The sequence below is a fragment of the Anopheles coustani genome, chromosome 2 (genome assembly GCF_943734705.1).
Source record: "Anopheles coustani chromosome 2, idAnoCousDA_361_x.2, whole genome shotgun sequence".
NCBI classification, from domain to species: Eukaryota; Metazoa; Arthropoda; class Insecta; order Diptera; family Culicidae; genus Anopheles; species Anopheles coustani.
In genome coordinates this window covers 43,911,939-43,939,101 of record NC_071289.1, presented here as the reverse complement: position 1 = coordinate 43,939,101, position 27,163 = coordinate 43,911,939, and the positions used below count along the sequence as shown (strand labels likewise).

The following is a 27,163-nucleotide window of genomic DNA, read 5'->3' as shown; positions in this document are numbered from 1 at the left end:
TTAATCGTATGCTACTCAACACACACAGCACAGTAAAGTGTGGCATCACACACGCACCTTGCAAAAAGATTTTTGTAGCACCAGAGGCGGACCATAGGAAAAGCAAATAAGGCAACTGCTCAGGACCCGAAGCTATCCAGAGCCGCGTGCTTTTTATCGCATTTTCATAATATAAAGTTGAAATCTTATTAATTATTTAGTCGAAGGATGTTTTACTTGTCTTATCTAGAGTTGGTGGCTTTTTGGATTTACTTTCAAATGAATGAATTTTTCAAATGTAGGTATAGAATGCTACATTTGGACAATTTAGATTTTGATGGATTTTGGTAATGAAAGTTGACACCAATTATGCTGCAAGGATCAATACTAGAATCATTTCCTATGTTTCGGTAGAAGATCAATCCACTAACGTATATTATCCTATCAGAACGGTTGAACAAAGAATCCTCTCAGAACGGTTGGAGTATGGCAATATATGAATTAGCAAAATCTCTTGTACATTTCTATATTTGGACATAATCCTCCACGTTTTGAAAACTTTGCCTTTGAAACACTTTGAAACTTTTGAAACTTTGAAACAGAAAAAAGGTCTTGTTGAGTTGAAAAAGTTGTGAAATGATCGAAAAGCTATTTCAGATGTAATATGGGTGAGTAAAGAAAACATATGAGTGGTGAAAAAGTGTTATAAAGCATGTTTTTGGGGCCTCAACTCATTATCGCTTAAGGCCCTTAAATCCCTTAGTCCGTCTCGACCAATATAGTGTACTACTACTGTTGAATGGTGGAAGTTTGGAAAGAATAACTTTCCATTCTTGTATCAATGATAGACACGCTTTGCGAATAGTGAAAAGTTACGGATTTTACGCTTAAAACGCTAGAACTGTAACTAACTACGAACAGTTTCGGAAAATACTCGCTTTTCCGTTATGGCATGGCATTTGGTTAACAATTCACAAGAAGGTTGTGATATGGAAAATTTTTCCCAACTTACAACACTTTTGATTTTTTTTTTGTTTTTTTTTGTGCTTTCATTGGAAACATTTCATATGGAAACATTTTCCCCACTTAAAACACTTTAATTTTTATTTTTTTTTACTTTCTAACACTAACTAATAGGTCAATGTTACACTTAAAATGGTAGTAGACTGTAATTAGATACATGCCCGTTTCATAATATTTATTAATTTGTATATTTCTGACTTGAGACTTAAGAGGTTGGCACTAGTGGTATATTACATTTGCTTATCTTGATTTGAAAGCATGCTTCTCGTGTACTTGAAACATTGATGATGAAACGAAGAATTATAAAAGTAAAGAAAAGATTAACATCCATTTTAGAATAAATCTATAGATCGATTATTGATAAAGATAATGTTCTAAAGCTATGTACAACACATTAATTAAAAATATTGTAGAATAGCTCTAGGTATGTTTTCGAGTACATGAATTATTTATTTTTATTCTTCTGATGAACGATTCGTTTCATATATTTTTTCTTATTTTTGACTAGCTTTTAACTAAAGCTTAACAAGTTTTAACTCTCTCGTAGAAGATCTCATATCTATTGTTAAACAAAAGCGTTAAGTAATCAATTTAATTTATTTTCAATTATAATCACAGAAAACTCGAAATTTCGAGTATGAAAATTCTTATGTAATCTTTTGACATCTTTGTTAAGCAGTTTTTATTTGTACTCATTGAACCTGGAGTGTGCATTTACATAAATCCATTTCCTAATGTTAAATCGACCCGATGCAACCGGAAACGAAGCATTTTTTTACGGTCATAGGCCAAACAAAAGAACGAAAGTGTTGCCAAACTGCCAGTCAAACCAAAGCAAGCAAACTAGAAATAAAGAGAAGAAATCCAACGGGAAACGACATCCGTTAGCGCATCATGAATGGCGTACTCTCAGCGTGGCGTCGATGGATCGCACGAGGCCCGAGGTTTGTTGTCATTTTCTTGCCTTTTTATGCTCGTTTCCGGCAGTTTTTCCGCCCGACTCGCCATTTCGTTATCCGTTTCCTTCAGTCCAACCCTCCGTCCCTCCTTATTCGTGTCATTATGCATCCCTCGTTCATCGACCGAATTGATGACGGCGAACACAGGTCCCTTTTATGTACCCGGCCGCTACTCGGCACCCCCTTCCCTCTCAATTTCCCGACTAGCCGTCATCGATGAACGGGAAAACCCTCGGCGCAATGACTCATGAATAAAAAATTATCATCTTTTGTCGTCGCATTTCTCTAATAAATGCTTCCATTATGTTTGACTCCATAAAATTTCATATTTTTCCATCGGATTTTGATCCAACATTTTTCTCTCTTTTCCAGTCCCCCACTATATCCGGGGAACCGAAAATGGTCAGTCATTCGGGTTCGTCGATGGTATCCTGCTTGCGACCGTGTGCACACGCGTGTGTATCGTCGCCGTTATCTATTATTGCATATCGACTCGAACCGGGGAAAAATACTATAGGTAGTGCTTTATGTTGCCCGCTTCATTATCTTTCATTTACCTCCGCCAAACGACTCGGATCGCTCAGGAATCTCTCCGGAAAATGGTCCTACATTGTAATTTCCTTTTTTCTCCCTGCTCACTTCTATCGACGGTCGCTTATACTGACGCTTGGCGACGGTAACATAAATTGCACGATATTTTGGAGCCAACACGATTCATTCCATTCTTCAAAGACACCTACGTGACACAATGAGCCTACAAACAGGGCCAGGATGGAATGTTCCGGCTTCATGTAGGGAAAGGTAAAGCGTAGCGAAAATTCTAATCGAAACGCACCGATCGCTCACACAAAAAAAAGGACATCGGTGACGACACGTGTCGAATAATTATCAACGGCTAAAAGCAACGCGTGTGCTTCCTTTTTCGGAAGGTGGACTCACGCTAGCACCACATCGAAGGTAATGGGACGAAAAGTCGAAATGAAAGGATTGGGAGAGACTCACTTACCCCATTCTCGAACTGCAGCTTGGCCATGCCCATGTTGCAGCGCATGCCGAACGAAATGATGAAGCCCAAGCAGGTCATCAGCGAGATCGTGTAGCGGGTCGTCTTGATGCAGGGACACTCCGCCCGGACGTACTTGTCGACATGGCGCAGCGGGGGACGCTCGATCTCTTCGAACGACATCGGCGAATCGTTGCCCCCGGTGTCCGCCTGGTAGGCGCCCCCGACCGCCGCCCCGTCCATCTGGTCGTAGCCATGTTTGGGCATTTCGAACTTTTCGAAGCCGGCACTGAAAGGACAGAAGGAAAGATTGATTTTATATTGCATTCGTACAGTTTAGTTTAGTTTAGTTTAGCGCAGTTCAAATCAACGATATCAACAAGTTTTACACTCAAATTCTATCCTACAAATTTTTTTCCAGAATGACAAATTGTTTTTTCATACATATTTCTTCAGTTCTTTTGTCTTACTTTTACTCAAACTTCAACAGCCTGTCAGGAAAATACACGCCCGTGCCCGCCACCGAAATATAATTGAGAAAACGAAATTAAATGAGAAAGACCCACTTAACGTCATTTCCGTCCACGCGTAAGGTTCGCGCGAAGTCGTCTTTGTACCCTTGAGCAGACGGAGATGATTCCGCTTTCTTCGCTGGAAGACGATCTTTAAGGGGAGCACACATTTGCGTTGGATGATTCATTTTTCCGCACACCGAACACGGCGGGGATAAGTGTAGGGAAATCGAGAGAAAACGGGCCTTAGAGTAGCTTGTAATGGAGAAGCTCTTTATATCGTGTTCGTTCGGGAAAACCCCTCGGTAGACTGAAGCAAGGAAATTCCAAAGCCTGTTAACAGTGTAGAACCAGTACGATACTTCATGAAGACGACAATGTTCTTCATCGTATTCTGTGTGCGACCAGCTCCTTGTTTTTCGCAAAGTTTTCCATCCTACCCGAATGGGATGGCAAATTTGTCGTTCTCATTTGCGGCTGTCGCCGTAAAGAATCCTTCGTTAGGCTCTACGATTATGATTATGAGCCACATTTGTCCCGCACTAAACGAGCCTAGGCGAACCGACGAGGAAACCGAAAGACGACGCTCTCCGTTCAAGATGCAGTACAAGTTAACTTCCCCGCCATAAGGAAGGTATATTCGATCGATTACTATCGCCACGTGTAGCTGTTAGTTCCTTACCGATGGAACACCAAGCATCACTCTAAAATCAGACTTCCACTTAGCGACAACAAATTGCTTCACTCACCAAACTTTACGGTGAGCAATAAATCGCAAAATATTTCATCTCCTATGGAACAAAGTAAAAAGGAAAAAAGTGGCACTTGGAAGCATAAAAAATAATTGATTTGATAAATGTCACCCAATAAACAAGCCGCAAAACAAGAACCGACGACGACAACGACGACGACGACGACGACGCGTCTAGTCGTCGCCTTGTTGCGAGGACTCCCTCGGTTTGTCTCCGACCAGACAGGATTGTAATGGCGAATGAAACAAAATTATCCTTTCATCCACCAGACATCAGGTCTGGCTTGGTTCAATCCGGTGGTCGTGCAGAGAGACAAACCCGGAGGGTTGGAATGCCCATTCTGTGGTGAGAGGTTTTGATTTTAGCTAAGGCCGGATTCGTGCATTCAAGAATAGAACATAAACCCGTCAGATTTATACTTTTCCCAACGAAAACATGTAAAAAAAATCAAACGGAATGGAAAACCCTGTCGTCTGGCCGGAATTATCGTTGACAAACATAATTAAGTTACTAACCAGAAGTTCGCTAACATTGTTTACTAATATCCGCCCTCGAACACGCTCAAAAACAAAATTCCCTTCCGAAACGTTTGGATGATTCGACAAAAGTGCACCACATCTCCTCCTGGTGGAGAATTTTCTCCGAGTGATGAAATTGAATTTCCGACTATTCGATCCCTGAAAAGCGATGATAAACTTTGCCATCATTGCAACATAGCTTCGTGCTCGAGATTTGGTTACATCATCGTTCTTCAAGAGGATTGGAGGGTTATGTTTGTGCTGACGGCGATGACGATAATGATGACGTTGATGAGCTTTTCCAAGGAAAGATTAGGGGAAAATGCACACGTATTGATCGGTCATCGACAAACTTATCGAATGAGCTGGGCGGATGTTTACTAATCCTGACTAACTTTTTGGGACGGGTGCATGAGATTGATTGCATCAGAAATGGGATCTTGCCAGGCTTATCTTGAACGATAATCAGAATAGCACACTATGGGTCAAAATAATTATGAGTTTAGGATAAACATTACCATATATTGACGAACTATATTATTGAATCCTTTATTTTAAGTGTAAAACAACCCCAAGACTAAAGGAGTTTTAAATAAAACTCGATGAAAAAACATCCCGCCTCCATTTTAACCATCACGAGCCACAGATGGATTACCTATATCTCATACAGACATAGTACATTGCACCAGTGGACCATGTTCATACTTAATCGAAATTTATTGCCTCAGACATCCGCCAGTGGAACGCAACATGCAAATGAAGCCAACGCCAACGGTTGCCATACACCCCTGTGCGTTGTTTCCTAGCGCATAAATATCAATTTCGCCGTCAAGCACGTGTCGGCCCGACACCAAACAATCCAATCCACCGGCTGGGAAACCTCTTCGGCCCATCGGTGGCTGCACCGTTCTAGCCGATGGATGAAATTAATGAAATCGCTTTTCAAGCACTTTTAATTTAAATTTGTCAGCACTTCAAACGATTGAACACATCACGAGGGAAATGTGAAGAAAGGTAAACCAGAGAAAGGTGGCTTCAAATCGTCGTCGGTGTCGTAGTCGTCGTCGCTGTTGCCGTAAGCCATGAGATAGGACGATTTTCCGGGGAACCCGTCTACCCTCAAGAGTGAGCAGATCATCGAACCGAATCCTGACACGTTCCACGGCAGGAATCATTGAAATCCAATTCCCGTAAATATCATTTACAATTCTTCGGAGACTTAGCTTTTAATTCACTGGATTTCCTGTCGCTACTGCTGAACGGTCGTGGAAGGTGTTTTTCTTTTCCTTCTTTTTTTACAGCAGAAGATGTAACTTGATCCCTTTCCCGCAATCAGGTACCACGGGATCTGTTATCTTCCCGGATGTATTGGCTTGGTGAACTCAAATTGTTCGGAGAAGTAAAATAATCTGACGATTTTTATCAATGATGCAACTTTCATTTCAGCCTTTACGGAGATAAAGAAGGTACGATAATCTTACCGCCGGAAAGTGATGGATCAATGTAAACAACGTTTAATATTTAAACGATTAGATTGTTTTTGGCTCAATGTGGTTAAGGTGAGTTTAAATAATACAATCTATTCGAAATGACAACTTTGAATACAACCCGGCTGGCAGAATCATCATGATTTCTCGTTCTGTCTAATTGACGATTTTAACCAACAAAACGAGAAAGCATGATGGTTAAGTCGGTCGGGAAGTCTGTTAAAGCACTTAGTAAAGTCTTTTCCTCAAGAAGTTTGATAATCAAATGAAGCCATTCCATTTTTTTTTATAAAATTTTAATTTAAATTAGCAAAGGGTTTGAATCGAGGAATTTTATTTGGATGTATTTGTAGAGCACAAGTTTTGAGCAAATCACTTTGCGGAATTATTTGTTTTTACGATTGCGATTTACGTTTAGTTTTAAGACGAACAAATTGTTTTGATTTCTGTAGAGTCTTTAAAATCCACCCTTCAATTCTACTCAATCTCTTCTAGCAAAATACACATACAGGCCCTCATCAAAGTCTGATCAACAGGTTAACGAGAAAGAGGAATAGCCTCTCCTTGGTCAAACGACCAAATCATCACTGCTTCAAATCCCGTCACAATCTCGTCTAAAAGAGTCGAACAAATCGCGGCGAAACATCGTGGTGAATATTTTATGAAATGAAACCAACACCCGCCCAAATGTCGGCACCTCTGCCAATCGGCAGCCCGTGACGGTCGGGAAATTCATACGTCCTTTGGGAGCGCTGTGGTGAAACTTTTATGATTATGCTCTGAGGTGCGCCTTAGGTTTCCCCTTCTTCGAAGATAGTCGACCCAACACTCGCACTCGGGCTCTTGCTGTGTTGATTCGCTTGTTATGTTAGTGATTTGATTTCGAGCTCGCGATATCGTGCTACCTTTGTCGGTGGAAGGACTCCGACCCGTAGCTGCTTCCGCAGCAATGGGGGAGAGGTTTAGAGCGCAACTTCCCCTACTCGGGGACGTGCGTGGGAAAGAAATACATAATTTATGTTATTAACTGGTAACAATCCGCTTTACGTGCACGACTCTGGGGATGGTAGATGTTTCCTTTGGTAATGTGTTTTTCCCCATGTCTGGCGAGGGGTTGGGATCAGCGATAAGCTCGCCGGGAGGAAGACCGGTAATTGACGATATCAACCGTTTGAGTTTGGCTAATTGATATTGACTCCCTGTTCCGGGGACGATATGAATCGTCATAACTGTGGCTCAGAGGAAAACATAGTTCTTTTAAACATCAAAAGCATAAAAAAGATTTAAAAAACTGGCGCATGAATAGCTTCTGTATTTAGAATTTCAATTTGATAGGACTAAGTGTAAATGGAACAAGCAACTGAAAATTTAGAAATACACAACCTTCAGATCGATTTGTGGCCCCATTTCTTATCACAAAAATATAAAATTAGTTTTTAATGCGTGTTTTAATGTCAAACTATGTAGCACACTTTTTGTTTCTCTTTGAGCTAAAATGTATTCTTTGGAAGCTATTTCATTAATACTCGAAAATGAGATCCACTCCAACTCTATCTTTTTTATTTACTCCTAGCGCGACCCTGAAAAGGAAAAACTGATTGAAAAATAAAGCCACAAATGGTTTTTTGAAAATGTAAATTACACAGTTCAAATGACATTTGAAAACTAAAAATATGTTATTAGATAAAAATAACAAAGCAATAAAACTAGCTGCTTCAAATGTATGCATCGGCTTCAATTTGATATACCATGCCTGATTCTCAGAAATAAGTGAGTTTACAAATTTATAAGGAAATGAAAAATGTACAACTAACGAAGTTAAAAGTTCAAAACATTTTTTAATTTTTTAAGCATCTAACCCTTACGAGAACATGATACTCGGGAAATATAAGTTTTAGTGAATTAGTGGACAATCAATTATGTTCCAAGGTGAGTTGAATGTTGGCGTACGAAAGAAGATTTTCATTGCAGAAAACCAAATCACTGTTACAAAAATAATGCTTAATAAATAAACCGTATTTATAGTTGCAATCAAGTGTGCTAAAATGTATGAAATAATATTGGACAGAGGAGAAATCCATCATCTGTCCGGAGAAGCATAAAGACAAATAAAACCCTCACCATGCACTACAAGTACAAAATGAGAAATTTTATTAAAAAACGGATAAACCACCATCGTTGGTCGCAAATGCCAACGACTCATCGAAAACATGTTCACACACAACCGAAAAGTTAAACATTTGCTCAAAAGCTATTAAACACAAGTTGGGAAAGATGGGACGGTTTTCTACGACTCGAGTTCTTTGTGATAAACAACGAAAAAGTAAGTGTATCTTGTCTGCTCCGGAGCCAGAAACAAGAGATATGCAAATAAATTTAATTTCTAAATTATGGATCATACCAATATTTGCCGTGTTTGTTGACTCACACCGAAGGGCAAGTTTGTTTCGACGCAAGAGTAAACATAATAACAGCTCTCTTTAAACCACCACCATCACCGAAAGGTTTTCCCTCGGCCGATGCATCAGCATCCTGTCTAGGGTTAAGCGGTTGTGTTTACTGCTCCTGGCGAGGGCCTTCCGATTCCCCCGCGGCAAAACTCTCAAACCGACAATTCCTCCCAAGGGAGCTGACTCGAGGGTTTCTGTGCGTAGAGCCCCCGAGAGACCAATATTTTTCTTTACCTTACCTTTCGGCAAGGGAAAACTGTAACGGATATCAATCAAAATTAGATCAGCTTATCGACGAATGCCATCAAGCCGTACAACTTTTCCTCTGCCGACACCAGTCGATCACCATCAGATTTTGAAGGTCATCTCTCGAACCGTTCCTAGCGGCCATATGTGGGCGCCGTTGCTTATCTCCACCAGCACATCATTCGATTAAGCCTTTCATTGTAGCGCGATGATTGAATTTCCGGTTGAAGTACTTCTATCGATTTCGGAAGCTGCCACTACCGCTCAAGAACTGAAGTCGGCTTTAATGAAGTTTTGATTGATGGACTGCGACTGCGAGGGTGCGTTCGCTTGCCGGAGTTCATTAAAAACGGATTTAGTTTTGGCATCCGTCAAACCTTGTCATAAAAAATCATTAAAGTCCTCTTCAAAGTGAAGTGCGGACTGCGTATGTATTGCCATCCACTTACTGGACCTAATTTTGTTGCTAAACAACGAAAGTATTCCTTCCCAACGATTGTTTTCGCAATTCCTCACGTAGTTGGACTTTTGTAATTTCCACTCTGCTCCCATAAACGATGCGAGCAAAGGAAGCAAAATAAAAACGAACATCGAGACGAAAGGAAACCCAAGCACTTATTTATTCATTAAACGGTAATCGTTCGTGCGAAATTGAATTTCCCTCCTATTATGGCCTCCCCTGAAAGGTAGGCAATCACAGGTTGCATCACAATTGCTCTCTCGCTTTCCTTCAACCGCTTCTCCTTTACTGTCACTCTATCTAATTATCAGCCATCTTCCCATCAACAGCATCTGGGCGGAAAGTTTCCCGTGCGGTCCTTTTTTATCTCCTTGTCGAAGCGGAAGCGGAACAAACATCACGACCGGGGGCCGGAAAAACGGAAGATCATTCGGTCGAGCCGGTAAAAACCCCGACCATGAAGTCTGGACGGTGCGAGCGAACCGTTCTCCCCGTTTCCAGCGGCAACCGACGTCATTGGAGGGGTTTCACCGACGAACAGAACCACGCTCCAATGGAAAAATCTCCGTCAAAGATAAGAACAGCGAGATGCGATGAAAAAGTCTCGAATCAAATCTTTTCCTATGGAATCCTAACCGCTGTCGGTTACGGGGCCGGGCCTGACGTGACCGAAGGTCTTCTTCGGGAAAGCAATCATTAAAAATAGCTGTTAAAAGATTGAATCGTGCAGATTATGTAACATAATAGAATACCGTCTCCCTGTGGGTTCGGTTCGAGCCTTAGCTCTTTGTATCGTGAACGCATCCTGGACGTGCTTCACAATAACATCAGGAAGCAGTGGCTAGTTTTACGGAGAAGAAAAGCAGCATTAGATGGTATTGTTTTTCCAACGTCTCCTTGTAACCCCCAAACATTCTGTAAACATCCTAAGAAGATCGTGTCTTTGCAGTACACCTCAAAGTTTCTTTTCCACGACGACGCTTTGGCCCCCGAAGTTCATCTTCAAACCTCCAACACGAACGCGTTGAGTCCTGTCAATCTTTTCCACAAATCTCCCCATGGATCGGTAGCTGTCCTTAGTGGAGCACGACGACGAACCGTAACCCGTTTTTCCTCCGTCTGTCCGAAAAGAAATCGAACGCAAAACGTAGGCGCGAGGTGGAGGAAAAATAGAAATGTAATAAAACCGATACATGACCCTTCGGAAGAAAGAAAAACAGCAATCAAATGAATTGGCAGGATTGATATCCGTCCGTCTGTCGATGGGCAGCCCTAGCCCAATTCCCTTCGAAACCAAATATGTACACACACACACACACGTAGTTTTCCGCGCCACTTTTCCCCGCAGAAGAAAATCACGACCCTTCAATTGAAGTGGAAAGCCGGAAGCGAAAACACACAAAGGGGAAAAACGGGGGAGGGGGCAAAAACATAAACAAGAACCCCGGAACTGGTGAAGCCCTGTCAGCGAGAGATTTTGCAACAACCATTCCCGTAATCCTGGGAGTCGACGGGTCTTTCCACCCTTCGTTTTCCTTGGGAGTAAAACCGTTTTACAAGAAGTTTTCGTCTAAGCCAGGTCCGTTCAGATTTTGTGTATGTTTTTCTTTTTTCACTTGAAATAAAATCTTATGCAAGGATTTGAGCGACAAAGAAAAACAGTGGTAAAACGTTCCACAACTCTTTTTTCGAGGATTGAGTTTACAAGTTCGGTTCATTTTACCTCTTTTACGGCAACGAATTGTGGCAAAGACATTTTATCACGCTGATGATTGTTACGTAATGATGTAATTTAAAGTCATTTCTCAAGAAAAGAACTCCGGGTTCGGGATGGTAGATTAACGTCTAGAAGATCGTCTTCCCCCTCGACGCGCCGGCTCGGATGACGGGTGTTGATTTATGGCGAATCGTTCCCGAGAGCCAAAAAGACGAAATAAAAAAAACCTCGTCGTCTCAGAATACCTCTACTCCAGAACGTGCCCTGGCGGGCGCTGAAATATTGGTACAAATCCGTTGAAATTCAATTCCTGGTCGCGATAACGCCGGCCCGGAATTCTAAATAATGGCAATTTTTCATACACCATGCGACACCACTTGAAGGACGAAGAGAAAGGAAAAAACACCATCAAAGGGACGTGGCTGGCTTTTGGGAAAAGGGAGGCACAACCCAACCGAAGCGCCCAAGCGAAACCTCATATTGATTGCCGATTGTTTCGTTGAGCCGGAAGTGCGGGCGAGTGCCGGAAACCTTCCCTTGGCCGGAGAATCGGTGAAAATGAATGCGAAAGTCTGCCTTCGAATGTTCCTACAAAGATCGGCAAAAAGAAGCCGTAGTGAGTCACACGACGAGAGGCTGTTGCTCGGCAAAGTGAATTGAAATCTCAAGACACAAAACCACCCTTCAACGCAGGGCCCACTCCCTCTTATTTCCACCCCTTGGGTGAAAGCGAAACGTGACAATTCAGTCGATCGGAGTATTTGCCCACAATATTCGACAATCGTTCGTCGTTTGAAATCAAACATTATTATTGCACTTGGAAGGGTGCTCTTCCGCCGAGCGGAGACCCATGGAAAATGAGTAATGGAATTTCCACAATTTGAGTCATCGATAGCGGTAAATATCGAACGGAACATACATATTATATTATTAAACATTTAGAACCATTTTAAATTTGAACAATGTTTCTATGTGTTTTTGTGCCTTTCTAATTTTCGTAGTTGTTTTCTATCAATAATCAAATTACCTATTTTTATCGTTGCTACTTTCACAACCGATGTTTTCTCTTGTTACGTTCGCCACATGAAATCACGATCGCTAAAGAATGGATGGTTATATCAGACCAACTTTACGAAAAGATCATAAAGGAAAGAAAAGAAGGAAGCAGTTTATTTTTAGTTACGTATACTAAGTGTCCCACACAACACGAAGTCGTATTAAGTTGAATAAATTGAATCTCATATTAGTATATTTAGAATCGGAATCGCATTATGCATAGACAATGTACGAGCAATGTATATTCTATGTTGCATATGATGCCGATTAAGAATGTAATACGATTTTCTTTATGCATACGTATAGATGAACGAGCAATGTACGACTGATGTATATCGTAAGTCGTATATGATGCCGACTTAGAAAATATACAACTAAACATATACATTTTGAACAATGTACGGTTAGCGCCTCCACTTTTGTACGTATGGGCATTATTTAAACATTAATCACGATTTAATCATATTGCATAGAAGTACGGTTATTGCAAGTTGATATTCGATTTATAAATCGTATACATTCATATGTGTTGTGTGGGGTATTCCTCTATTTAATTAATATGTGGTTTATAGTCCAAAAGTGTCTTATAAAACAAACATCAATCCTCCCAAATTGTTAATGGATTTAATTTTGTTAAGCTTCTTTAGTAAATGCTCATAAAACGGTGAATTAGACGGAAAAACTCATAGAATTTTCAAAAGTGTTTGATAAATTAAAAATCCGAATTAGAAATTTTACGTAAGTGATAACAAATCGGAAGAGCAATTAAATATTCACGAAAATGCGATTCAATGTCAATTATTATGCATTTGATAATATACTGCTTAATAACCCTGAAAAACAAAATATCATAATTATCATAGAGAAACAAATAATATAAAACTAAAGATAAAAATAATTTCAACAAAATCTGTCAAAGAAAATGTTGCAAAGAAACTGGGACCATAAAATTTGGAGCAAAGTGATGCGCTTCTGGTTCACCAACTGACCCAAAAACAGCGCTCGCGCTTCATCAATCACTTTCTCTAATCATACAGCTACCAGGAAAACATCTTTACGCCAAAGGGGTTAAATGGTTCTAATTACTTGAACCGGAGAAATCTCTCCCTTGTGCTGGCCAGCATTTCGACTCGGCGCGGGTAATGTGCGTGACTTTCCCATCGGATGTCGGCCCTCACACATCCTCATCACGACATCCTCCTCTCGGCTGCAGGAAAAGAGGGAAAAAAGCCACGACAAACGCTAACACACACCACAGCGTGCATAGTGTCAGCGGGCTTCCGCTTTCCTAGCGAACTGAGTTCCGGGCGACCTCGTGCACACGATTCAAATTAAGATCATTTATCGGACCGAAAATGGCTCCGGCATAATTTAGTCATTACTTCAATTTTATGTCGCTTATCCTCCCGCTCGCCGCTCAGTGATAGTCATCCCGGGCAGGAAAAACACTAGATGGACCGTTGTCATCACCTTCACCAGCTCGGACAACCCCTCGGGGGATCGGCTTTCAGAAGCAATTTCCTGAGATTTTCGCCACTTTTGTTTATTTATCGTGCGTCGTCCTCGCTTCGGTAACGCAGGGACATTCGATTCCCCGGACAAGCGACCTGTCCGTTATCAGATGCTTTTTCCATCTCCGGCTCCGGCCTACAAGGGGTCAACAGTCATCATCTCGGAGGGGGCCGCCCGTACTGAACGCGGGTTTAATTTATTTCGCATTTCCCAGACTCACCTCATCTGGAATGTTGCCTTTTGTCTGAACGAACCATAAACTGCGAGCTCTATCTTCGCAAAAACAGATACCGAAATAGAGGAAAAAAACAAAACAACGAAACCAAACGGCGAAATAATACTCCGGAACGAGCGAATTATCAGATCCCGCTCCGTAAACAGCTCCCGATGGGAATGACTTCATCTTCTCCGATGGCACAAACATCCACGACAGCCAACGGGACTAGAGGCTTATTGACACTTGTTCCTTGGTCCCCTCGACGGATCGATTCCGTCCGGACGGGCCACTCGGGGTGGTCACAAGGGGTGCAAAGTGTCACGAGTTTTTACAGATTTTACGCATTCAAATCACGCTCCAGACAAGTGGCTTAATGTGTCTCCCTTTCGGTGAACTTTTCGCGACGGCTCGCGTAGGGAAATCTATGTTTTTATTCGCGTTGAAGGAAAGTCCCGTTTCCGGACGTTTTGTTTCTCTCCAGCAAAGCAATAAATTTGTCGCTTCGGAGTGGAGAAAGTGTTACAACGCGTTTTCCTTTCGTTTCCTGGGTCAGGGAACTGTGCGGAGTTGTTTGTTTTCATTTGAAGGTTTCCTTTCGCTTAAATTGAACAATTTACCGTCCTGCAAGGCGTGGTCCACACGCGTTCCGGGGCGCTTTTCTAACCGAGTCAACAACCTCGGGCACTAAAAAGGAAAGAATGGTTCCATTCGAATATTAAACAGTTAAGGAAGCAAGCGGCTGAAGCATAATGGATGCAGGCTAAGAATGCATTTCACTTTCCACAGGCGGGAAAACATGGTTTGCAATAAAATAAAAATAAGTGTCCCTACGCCATGCTATGTTCGGGATAGCTGAAATGCCTGACACAGAGATGATCGCTATCGATTTTATCATCAACAAAGTTCTCGACCCATTTCGAAAAGCTTATGACGATCAAGAATGAGGTCAAAAGAAGCTCACGTTATGGAGTTGAAGCAAACATCAGTAGTCAATTTATCAACGGTAAATTTTTCACATTAATCATTTGTAAACTATTTGCTGTTTTCTTTCTTTAATTCTTATACACATATTTTATTGAACTTATTCGGTTCAGCTCAGATTGATTTTAAATGTTCAATTCTTTAACCGGGAAAGTAGTCACCCCTGATATGTGTAGAGAAAAGTGAAAAATCGCACATATCAATCACCTACGGAAAACGGTCTGTCTTACGTGACTTTCTAGACCCCCTTTCGATTCAATGATTGTGGAGGCTGTCGAAACAGTAGGAGTAAAGATTGTCACTCTTTCGCCTTCCATCAAAGCCTTGTGTGAAGCCCATTTTTCATCGGTACTTACTTATATGACTTTTACATGTTCTCTGCTCGTGCGCTAGGTCCTTCAACACATAAGACCTTTAGTTTGAAAAAAGAAAAAACCGCAAAGTTGAAATTCATTGCCACAAAAATCCTTCCTCCGGGTTTCTGAAAGAGGAACCACAATCAAAAGAATCTCCTCATTCCGTTCTTTTTCTTTCCCCATAGCTCGTATGTGTGTGCGCACCTTAATACCGGCCGAATCCCCCGGGGAAATCATTTAAGCCGCATATAATGATGACAACAAAACAGCTCTCGACAGGAGATTTACCTCCCGCCTAGCCGCAATCTGGCCTTTGTCCCGCCTCGATCCCCGCCGGGACCGGGTTTTATGGTGGCTGAATTCATCGGTTAATACCTTCGACGGGGAAAGGATTGGCGATTCGTTCGTACACGTTTTTCCTAGCGTTTTCCCTCCCAAAGAACCCGATTTGATACCGATATTGACGAACGTTGAATCGTGATCATTTCACGGGCTGATTAATCAAAGCCTGTCCCGTTTGTTGCGCATTTAGTCTGACGGGGGGGAAAACTCTCGAACTTCCTCAAACCGCAGGTGTCCTTGGAACAAGGACTCTCGAAGCACAGCGAAAAGTCTCCCCGGAAAACCTTCCATAGCCGCACGCGGGATATCATCAACTGTATCACGTTCCAAAGATGTCCCACCGTCCCACACCACAATAACGCACCTCATCCGGAACACATCACGCTTTGTCACTTTTACCTCCTCCTCCTCCCCCCAAAGGTCTCTCTACGTCGTGCCGGTGTTAATGAGCGAGTTTTCTGCTGAATCGCAGGGGGAAAACTGCTTGTCAACACGGCAGCAGAAGCCGAACCATCAACAATGCCGTCTGATCCGTTGCGATGGAAAAGTGAGACATCAGGCTACCCTCAGGACACCACGGAAGGACACTTCAGCCGAGAGCAGGGGGATGCTTTGAAATCTACTTTACTGTCGGTTAACTCCTGATTCGATGAGCATCAACCCAGCACATATACACACACACGCATTCGCTTCATGGCGGATAAAATTTAACGTCACTCTTTAAACAAGTTGTCGCTGCCATTTTCCAGCGTTCGCTCAAAAAACGCTGATTAAGATAAAAGTACTCATTTCAAACCCCAACTAACTCGCCCTCCCCTCCCGCTGGCCTTCGTCAGTCGCTTTTCGGGGAAAAAGTTTTTCCACTCCTTCACTTGCAGGGCTTTCCCTCGTCGCGAATGAAGGGTCTTCCCATTGTCTTCCGATGCCGTGCGTCCGCCAAAGATGATTATCTTCGTGGGGTTTTTCCCGGCGATATTAATTATCATTAGAGTCAAAGCCAAAGCCGAAGGGAATGAACCCCGATGAAAGCCAGCCACCCAAACGATTCCCCGATTGGATGCGAACTGGGAATGTTGGTAATTGATTTGTTTCTGATTCAATCAGCCGAAGCGGGAAGTGAATTTGGTTAGATTTAATTTAATTTTTAATGAAAGCCAACTTTTCACGGAATCATTTTCATCAATCATTATTGGGAAAGATAAAGTGTAAAATATATTTGGAAAAAATTATGGCTGAAAAGACAATGTAGTAATGTATTCCTTGGAACTGTGAAATGGTTTAACGAAGATGTTATACCATTTTATTATAAACATCAACGAAAAACACCACAAATTATATCGCTGTTAAGGGTATAAAGGTGTGAATTTTTAAATTCAAATTTATCACGGAACAGTAAGTAATCAACTATTTTCCAATCCAACTAATATTATGGCTCATCGGTAGGATAACTCGATAGAATTGATTCAAGTAAGATAGGTTGAACATGATTTCCTAAAGTAGCTACTTGTTTTGATTAAACGAAAACTTTGCAACTAATTCTTTATGTAAGAACACAGTTCAGCGGTTCAAAGATACTTCTTTTCTATATCGTAGACATCACTAGCAACGAATGCAGAATCGTGCATGATTTTGTTGCCCAGTTTTCGCCTATTAGTGCTTACCCACATCAAACGATCTTACCCATTGTACCTCCAAACCACAACTCACCGTTTTCCTCATGCCCCGTCCTTCCAAACATTCAACATTCATTATCATATCAACGGAAAAACGCCACCAAAAGCCGCTTATCTTTGGTTTTTCCGATCCATTCAGCACACACAAAAAGGCACAGCATGTGGTAGATGAATAAATGTTTTCTTGGATTTGCTTTCAGATATTTTCTCCTCCACATGGTTTTTCTTCGAGCGTTTCAAAAACTTGCTAAGCGCGCAAAAATTAAGCCATCCGTTCGTATGCTTTAGCACCAGGGCATCCATTATTCCCACATCTCCGTGGGGAGTATGGTCGGGAACAAAACGTTCAAAAAGGCAGCCATGATGCGTTTGTGGACAGGGAGAGAGAGTGCAGCAAGAGGAACAAGGTGTACGAGTGTGTATAGATGACTCTCGAGCATGTCGCAAACGTTATGAATGAATGGCTGCTTGTCCGTGCCTCTTGCGCCACGTCCTGTTCCCTAACGAAACCAAAGGGAACAACGGTGGGAGTCCTTGGCAACAATCAAAGCCCATCTTGCAGCCCATCCCTCCATTCAGAGTGGCCCAAGTGGGAGTAGAAAAATCATGATATCACTTTTGAAACGATACCATCTCGAGCATCTTTGAAACTACTTCATTGCGATTGAAGCGTCAACGAACGAAAAGAGCGAACATAAAACTCGACATCGTACATTTTAGTGGCTGGAGCAGTCCAGTAGTTGCAGAAAAAAAGGAACCCTGATCTTGAGCTTTAAAACCTGGGTTTTCCCCCTCATAAGAGTACCCAACGAGTCACATCTGGTCAGTTCGGGTTTCCCGGCGACAACAATCACAATAATGGTGGTCAGTTGCATTTATATAATTGGACTGTTGCTACCTCTACACGATAGGGGTCACGTTGGACACACATTTTGATAACTTTGCGCAATCTTTTTTAAAACCGGCATCCCACGTGCTATATCCTCGTGAGTTCGAGGCGATTTTTGACTAACAAATCAATTTCATGCTTCACTTGCTTTCATTAATCACACCATCAGTTGCGCAATGGCTTTCGGTCACGGTCTGCGGGCTCCGGCCGGCCGACCGTGCGTTCGATCCCGTCGTTCCACCTTTCCTCCGTTCGGACAGCTTTACCATCGATTCAAAGTATGATACTACAATTTATGATCAGCGTCATCATCAAATTCATCGCTTTGCCACGTCCCGTTCCCGGCTCCGTTCGATCTAAGACCATACCGTCGTCGTTTCCGGTCCATGAATTTTCCACCACCGCAAATGTGTACGGACTGGAAAATCCAATCCAACGGAAGGAGATTCTCTTTCCGCGTGTTGGAGGGATAATTTGGGTAAATTTATAACGAAGCTCGCCACAACAAAAAAGGTTCGCATATAAACCGTATCGGAAGTTTTGTCCCTCGTTGGAATTATGTGTAGCATTTTTTTTTTCTTTCTTCATTTTCAACCATAGTTAAGTCATTCTTCTACCACAACGTTCGTCGATGTGTGTGAATTTGAAACATTTTTTTATACTTTATCCCACTTACCCCCCGTTATCAAGCGAACCTTAGAGGAAGCGTTTGGTTTTAAATCCGATTATAACTTTGCTTGCACATTCTTTCATCTTGCAATTTATGAGACGCAACCCGTCACGATAGAGAAATAAAGAGTGCTAGAGAGAGGAGAAAAAGGACTCCATAATGCTTTGTCGTTTTTTATCAACATGTCTCGCAACAAAATCGGAGCTGGGCTATCGTTAGCAAAGCTTCATAATCGTATCGGTGCTGATTACGCGCATAGTTGCAACGGTGGCACATGAAGTTGGTAATTGGATTTAACATTTATTTAGTTTAGTAGTTTATTCTGAATCTGAAATTGTTTCATCTAACTAATAAGTAAGAATTTATTTATCATTACATAGGTCATAACAACAAAATTCATAATCCAGTTCATAAGAACACTAGAAGGCGTGCCACTGACCATCGGAATGGTGGATCGGAGTCAATCATCAATAAATGTCGTCGAACATAACTTTCATCGGTGGAAAAACAGCATATTTGGGATATCAAACTAATGCATGGGAAACATAAAACGGAACAGAAAATCATAAACATCTCTGCTTCATTCTTCCCCACGAGGACTCAATAAAAAGAGCCTGAGAGCCAAACCGTGTGAAGGCGAAAAACGTGACCAAAATCACCAATATCGTGCACACCCCAACCAAACGCGCACTCCTTCCCCTTTCCGAACCACTTGTGGTAACGAGACGCTGAGAACATCGAAGAAAGTGAAACGACCGCTCATTGACGCAATCTTCCGATCGCACGCCGGAGAAATGGTCCTCCACTATCGCCCTCGAGTGTACCGATGGCTCATTTTTGGCCAGTAATTTGTACTCACTTTGAATTTAAATCGACCGCACGCATCCGAAACGCGCTCAGTAATGTTGTACCATTGGGAAGTTCTTTTCATGGAGCTCTGTTTCCTTTTTTCTTGTTTAAGTTTCATGATTACTGCGTGATGACATTATTACATCCGGGTTCCTTACTCCACCTCCTGCTCAGGATAGCGCGATTTTCCCAATCGCATTCCAACGGAAATTCGAAACCAGCGGGGAAAAATATATTGATTTACATCAAACCGCCCCAAATGCGACGATACCAGGATAAATGGTGAGCTGGTAATCAATATTTTCGACAAACCGTCTATCCATCGAAGACAAATACACTCACTACTGCAAATAACATCTAGCGCATTAGCGAAAGTATGCAAATTACAAGACATTTATGCAAACGAGCGTTCGTCGAAGCCCTTAATCTCTTTAGTTTTCCGTCGGGAGCGATACATTTGAGTTCATCGAAGGGAGAAAATACGATCAATTGTGTAAGAATGTCTACGATTGTTGATTATTATGGGTAGAATGTGAAAAATAAACATACTCTCGCTGAGTTTCCCACTACGATACATTGTATTTGTTTAGGTTAGTTGGAACACTGCAGTAGTTGTTTATTAACATTTTGATATCTTACAAGATACTGTTTCTGATATTTTATGGATGTAAAATTAAAAAAAGAAATTTTCGATCTCTGTTCAATTTTTACAGCAGTTGGAACACGATGTGGCCAATTCTCATTTGAATATATGTGAAAGAAAACAGCTGTTAATTAACAGAATATTATTTAAAGACATCTAATCTTTCTGGTTTTGTTTAACAACAAATTGTTTAGGTTATATGCTTAAAGTTAAGCAAAGAAATGAAGTAATAATGTAATGAAAATCAATAATTGAAGCGCAAATTTTATAAATTCGAATTAAAGTGTTAAATTACGTAAAATGACTAACCAACTTGAAATAATATTGAATGTGGGTTCACTATAATTACTAAGGAATAATTCAGATACTGAAAATTTTCATTTAAAAAATATTCCTTAGGTATTACAACTACAACATTGTTAAGAAACATCAATTTGTACCTGTTTTGTTGAGTTCAAGAATAATTCCCTGTATAAAACAGTTCATCAACATTAATATGACTTCATTATTGTAGCACAAACACTTGATTGTTAAACTATACTAATAATTTATTTGCTTTTAATTCGGTTCCAATCGATCTTATCATGTCATACTTTCAATGGAGTTAGTGCTTAGTAACATTACGTAATACAGCAGTAAAAGTTACATGTTCCCAAAAATCCCCATCGTACGACAATTTGTTTATGTGATTAACACTAATTAATAAATAAATTGTGTTTTTTATATGATACTTGTTTACACATTTATGTTTAGAACAGCACTTTTCTTATTTGATAATGTTGAGAAACATTTGATGAGTCAACCTATTCTACGACACAAAACCACTCATTTGTCTTGTGTTTCCTGGCGAACTTGGTACACACACTCGCCAACTTTAAACGCTGCCGTACACTCTATTGTCGGCCGAGCAAGCAATGAAAGCAAATGGATCTCGTTCGGTACAACAATAAAATCCATTAACGTGATTAAATTGCTTCGGTTGTTGAAACGGCTCATCCGCCGCGATTTTACTCCCGTTCGAACTCCTCCACGGAAAGCGGCACCACACAACAATCAGCTAGTGTTGTCACCGTCGTTGTCGACGTCGCCGTTGATGCAATCGTTCTCGATGTGTTTCCTGTTCCTATGCGGTTCGGGTGCGAACGCGCCAACACTAAAGCGCTCTAGTGCGTTGGAGAAAAAAGGGGTTGCAAACCCCTTTTGAGATTTTCTAGCTTTTCTCTTCCATTTCCAAACACACTATCACCAAGCCACCAGCACCAGGGAAATGTGGTCGATCTCGAACTCAGTCACTTTTCAGCAGTTCGTTTTCGAAAGGGGTAAGATGAATCCTGCTGCAACTGGGCTGGAACCAAAAGTCCCTCGAGGGAAGGAATTCTGGTATTGTACAAACTGACAACCATTACCATTTGACCACGGGGTGGCGAATTCATTTTCACCATCCATATCCCACTGTATCGCTAAGTAATGCAGATTTGAGGCCGTTAAAAACAATTACCACTATGGTTACGGGTGTTTTCCTCGGCCAGTTGCCGGGAAATGGCACACTTTTAATTTGATTATTCCCGTAGTTTCCACTTCCATTCGCTTGGGTGTAAAAACAGGGCAGCTATTTAAAGAGCCTATCGAAGGATTCGGGATTTCTTTTTCTCCTCGTTGGGTAACAAACGGTATCGATTGACCGAATTTTTCCGGAGCATTCGCATACGCACTCCAGAGCTAAACCGAATGTTTTTCGACTGGCGACACACTTCACTGCAGACAACGGCGTCCATCGATGCTGGCGAACTGCGTTAACCCGCAGCCAGACAACGTGCTATCCGTTGGCGCCACCAAAAAGTCGCCAGTCTCGCCGAAAAGTCTGCTCATGTTTATTGCCGGATGCCCAATCTCAACTCCAGGACCAGAGGCTTGGAAGTGGGCCAAGAAGCCGACGCCGAAACGGGAGTAGTTCTAGTTCTGATGTCGGGTGGAAACCCCCCGTCACAGAGACGGATGCTGTAAAAGTATGACTTTATTTTCGACTCCTTTGCCATGGTTGACTCCGCGTCGGGAAGGAAAAAATATATATATATATCGGTTATTAGTGCTCTTGTCGCCATTCCGGCGGCCAAATGCGTACACCCTTACTGCCTTCAGTTGTGCTGGTTCGAGGGAAAAAGTCCACGTTTTCTTCTGCAACCGCATCACCGAGAAGAACATCAGAAGAACGAACAAACAAGCGCGAAAGAGGGCAACGGAGGCAAATATCGGCAAGATATTGGAGATGTCTTCTTGGCGCCACCGAGCCCCGTCAGTCGAAATGATAAATCGTTTTCCGTGCGATGCGATACGATGTGGGAAAATGAGCAGGGAAAACTTTTTACTTCTTGACTTTTGGCACTGCTTCGCTGGGTTCGGGTGCAGTGAAAGTCATCTCAAGTCGAAGCCAATGTTTGGGAATCGTTCTGAGCTATCAACTAACTATTGATGAATCATTAGCTTTAGAGATACATACTAAATTATTTGTCTATTGTCCTAAGTTAAAGACTTAATTCTTAAGTATTTATACTGTTGTACTAAATAATTAACTAAACAATTTTGGATTATGTTTTGTGAGCCATTTCCTTTCCAAATTCTAGAAGAAACACGCATATATAAAGTGTTTACATATTTAAGGAATCAGAAAAAAACGATGTTAAAATATGGAATCTTAAAAATATAAATAAATGTTACTCAGTAAAAATTACAATTTAAGATTAGTAAACAGTTCCAGAAAGCCATTTAGAATGGGTTTAGAGCAAACATAACAGAAGAATGACAAAACTTGACATTAAACATGCTGTAAAGCCTGTTGATCATATTTTCTGAAATTTCTGATGAATATTATACAATACAAAATTTTTGTTAGGTTTTAGGTGATTATCAGTTGATAAAATATGTTTCACTTATGGCAATTCTCCAAAACTCCAGCCCCAGTGTAATCAAAACAGATAAAAGATATCTCATACATCATTACCATAAAAATACTAACAACGACCAAAATTTCATAAAAAGGCAATTATAACTTTTTTTTATTTCTAGTTTTATGGTACGTGCCGTATTGTAGTAGATCATTCTTACTTAGTTATAAGTTGATTCTCGCCGTTCGGAATGTAAATCCCTTAATTAATCCTTAGCAAAATAGAATTAAAATCAACTTCGAACTTTATCGTCTAATGAACTCTGACATATTTTTACGGCCCACCATTCACAACTCCACAAGTCGGAAGTCATAAATCTGAACCAGCGGGCAAACCGGCGGACACAGACATCCCGCAGGGAAGATTTAACTTCGAGCTTCTGTTATTGTTTCTTGTGTGCAACCCATCCTTCACAGTCGTATCCTTGCTCTTCCTGCCTGGAAACATTTTTCTGCGCCTCAGAATGTGATGCCGTTGGTTTGATTTAGTGCCAAACGGGACACCAGCCGGTTACAAACCAGTGTTTTGCTCGTTTGGAGGGCCGCAAACAGGCGGCTAACAAATTGTTCCCCGGGGGTCGAATTAGAATTGTGGATATCGAATTGTGAGAAGAAGATGGGATGAACGTTTCGTAAAAAATCAATTAAGGAGGTACGATAGTACAAAAATAATTATAAAATATCAGATATTAGAGAAAAATATTTTAGATAGTTTAACTACAAGGAACAACATAAAAAGTTCTTTTTAAAAACATTCCTTGAGGGAATTTCACGCAAGGAGTTCCAAAACATCCCATCTTCGAAAGATCTTCACGTTCCACTCCGACATCGTTTAGGGGAGAGTGAAAAAAAGGCTGTGAACAGAGTGTCCGCATTAGAGAGGCATCGAGCGTGGCGAAATTGGCATTGCACGTGCCGTTTGATGCGTCACTCATATTGTCACGGTTACACGGTCACCTCCTGCTTCCCTTGCGGCGAAGCAGGATTCCTCAAGTTCCCCCTTCGGAAAGCCATCGTCACCGAAGCGAAACGTATATCCGGGATGAAGTTTTCTGCCCGCAGCGTTGAAGCGTTTGAGTGAGAGGTGCCGTTCGATTTGATGTAAAACCATATCACATTTAATATTTATATTCCTTCTGGGGAATGTCGTTTACCGTGCCGTTATGGAGGGGTCCCTTTGATTTCTGGCTCTTCATTATCCGATGATGCCTGGCCAAGATCGAAGAAGCTGATGTCGAGTCGATTGTTGGTAGGCTAATATTCGAACCTTACAGTCGCTCAACGAGCAGATTCTGTTCATTAAAAAGTACCCTCGAGCTACGTGGCAAAAGGACCAAACAGAACTCTCCTTCTTCCCCACTCGCAGAGAATGCGCACTCCTCTGCCACAGTCGAAGCGGCGAAGCATAAATGTTGCATAAATCTCCGCGTGTCTCCATGCACGGGGCGGAAGTTGCGCCACGGAAACACACCCTTTCCTCGTTCGGTGCTTAATTAAATTCAAAATGCGTCCATCAGGCCCGTCAGCCAGGGAAACTCCACCCGCCTTCCGGGGTTTCAGATTTTGCATCGACCCCCTCCCAGCCCAGCTTCGGGGGGATGTATTATTGTCGTCTGCTGGATTTCGTTGATATTATTTTTCCCACTGTAAAGAACTTTGTTTGCATCCCTTTTTCGACCGTATTTGCCATTTTGCGCTTCTACCCCGGTAAATAATCTCCCATTAGGCTCCCATTAGGAGGTATTATCATAAGTAAATTCTATTAAACAGCAGATAAGGCCCCGGACCAGCTTCCCGAGCACTCACCAACACCCAACTTGAAAAAGTCGTTTTTTGGGAAATTTCAATACCCCTTTGAATATAGTAGTACTTCGCTGCAGGACTGCGGAGTTTTCCCGAAGTGGGCGTTACCAATGAAAGCGAAACATGTATTTTAGTCATTTATAAACAAATCGCACAATCCTTGCCATCCCGGAACACTCGAGGCAATTCAATCTGAGCTGGGGGCGTATCGTAGTCAGAGTGAAGCAGAGGAGCTAAGCGCTTTAAAAAGTAGATTGAGCTAGCGAAAGGATGTGGCATGAAATCCTCTTAAAATTGATGAGCAGTTAGGGCAGCAAGAGAACTCTCGACTAAAGTTGCAAAGCTAGAATGGTAATAGGTATGGAAACTAACCATATCAATATGACAGACAGCAATGGATTGTAATTGAAAAACAAACTTACAAAAAAAACAAAGGAAAGTTATAACTAACAAAGGCAACATATACCAATAATAAGATATTCGATGTCAAGTAAGTACTTATACATTCCGTAAATGATGATTAATAGAAAACCGAAACCACAGGCCGGATACCTTAAACAATGACTTAATGTTTTTTAAAGTAGCACCCTTTTTAATGGAGTATTGAGTAAACTTTTTTTGAACATTTTCATTTTTTTTTCGTTGTATTTTGTGTTTTTTTCAACATATTACAGGACAAATCGTGGAAAAATCTTATAAAAGTTGGGTTAGATTTTTTGTTGGAATAAAATTTTATTACGGGCCGGATAAAATCAGTTTACGGGCCGGACTTTGCCGACCCCTGTTTTAAGAGTAGTTCAAGTATAAGTCCAAGTAATATTTTTTCTGAAGTAACTTCAAACATAATTAAAAAATTATGAAATTAAATTTAATTGAAATGCAACATTAAACAAATAATCGTTTTGATACAATTATTGTTCCAGCACATATCTCAGTATCACCAACAAATCATTGAGTTATGGAAAACGAAAGTTAATAGTTACAATCAAATGTATTGGACTGTGTACAAGATTTAAAAGTGTTAGTATACTGTCTTTAACTGACTGGTGCATTGTAACAAAAGACGGTGCTATCGAAAGCATAGGATATTTAAGCTTTCTTTTAAGATAAAGTTCTCCTGGATTGCCAATTTACTTTGAAATGAGCTTAATTTATATCAGGTCCAGGTATCCCCATGTAATTGTATTTTATGGATACGTTAAATGCACAAAATATCCATAAAACATACTTATTGACAAATTGTATAATTAATAACTGTTTGAATATTACAACGCAGCTTTGCTCGGGTACGAAAGGATCAGAAACGAATAAGAATATGAAGAGCTGGTGGAAGGATAGGAGCAATATTATCACGATATTGTTGTGAGCGAAAATATAACAAAAATCTTTCTGTTGTTCATCAAGAATTGTAAACGCACCTTCTTAGGGATATAACTAAAACAAATCTCTATCTAAGTCTTCATAACCACTGGAACAACGAAAATCGAATAGGCGAATCAAATCGGATAAGCGCATTTTCCATCCTCACTACACATCTTACGCATGGTTGAAAAAGAAATGGTTCATCAAAGTTGCAGCCCATCCAGGCCCATGTTTTTGGGATGGTTCCAAACCAGCACACATTGGCTGCCGGTTGTGAAAAGGTGGATAACAAAATCTTCGCTCGATGCAATCGCTTCACAAGCATCGCACGGTACACTAAAACTTCCATTGTCGTTCGAGTGGTTCCCAAATCCGGATTACAGCTGCTTCCCGTTTTGTGGCTCGCATAGAGAAACGTCTCCTTGGCTGCGCCCGTGAAGAGATCCCTCTCGAGCGAGCTAACGAAGCGAATAGTCGATCCCCACTGTTAGCTACTTACCCGCCGAAAACGTTGGACGCACGGTCCTTCAGATCTGCGAAGCCCGGCATGTTGGTTGCTAGGAGTCTGCTGGGTTAGGCTGTTGGCTCAGGTGGCGATTAGCAGCTGCTGTACCGTCCAAACAGTTGGAGAAGGTTCACCCGCTGATAGGCTATCTTTGTGGACTTTTGTCCACGTACCGGATAGCGCCTCGCTCGACCGCGTGCTCAATGTAAGATCCGGGTCCGTTTCATGTTGTTCGTTGAACTCTGCCCGAGAGATAAA

At 41.4% G+C, this 27,163-nt stretch overlaps 1 protein-coding gene across 1 annotated transcript in view; it reads right to left on the bottom strand.

Annotated features, from left to right (window-relative positions):
* LOC131263363 (vesicular glutamate transporter 1) overlaps positions 1–26,949 on the bottom strand; it is a 35,771-nt gene extending 8,822 nt beyond the window's left edge. Inside the window, exons 1-2 of the mRNA XM_058265551.1 lie at positions 26,900–26,949; positions 2,968–3,253 (exon numbers count right to left, since the gene is read on the bottom strand). Of these exons, the coding sequence (XP_058121534.1) occupies positions 2,968–3,253; positions 26,900–26,949 (336 nt within the window). The remainder of the gene's footprint in view (positions 1–2,967; positions 3,254–26,899) is intronic.
* Between the last annotated feature and the right edge of the window lie 214 nt (positions 26,950–27,163).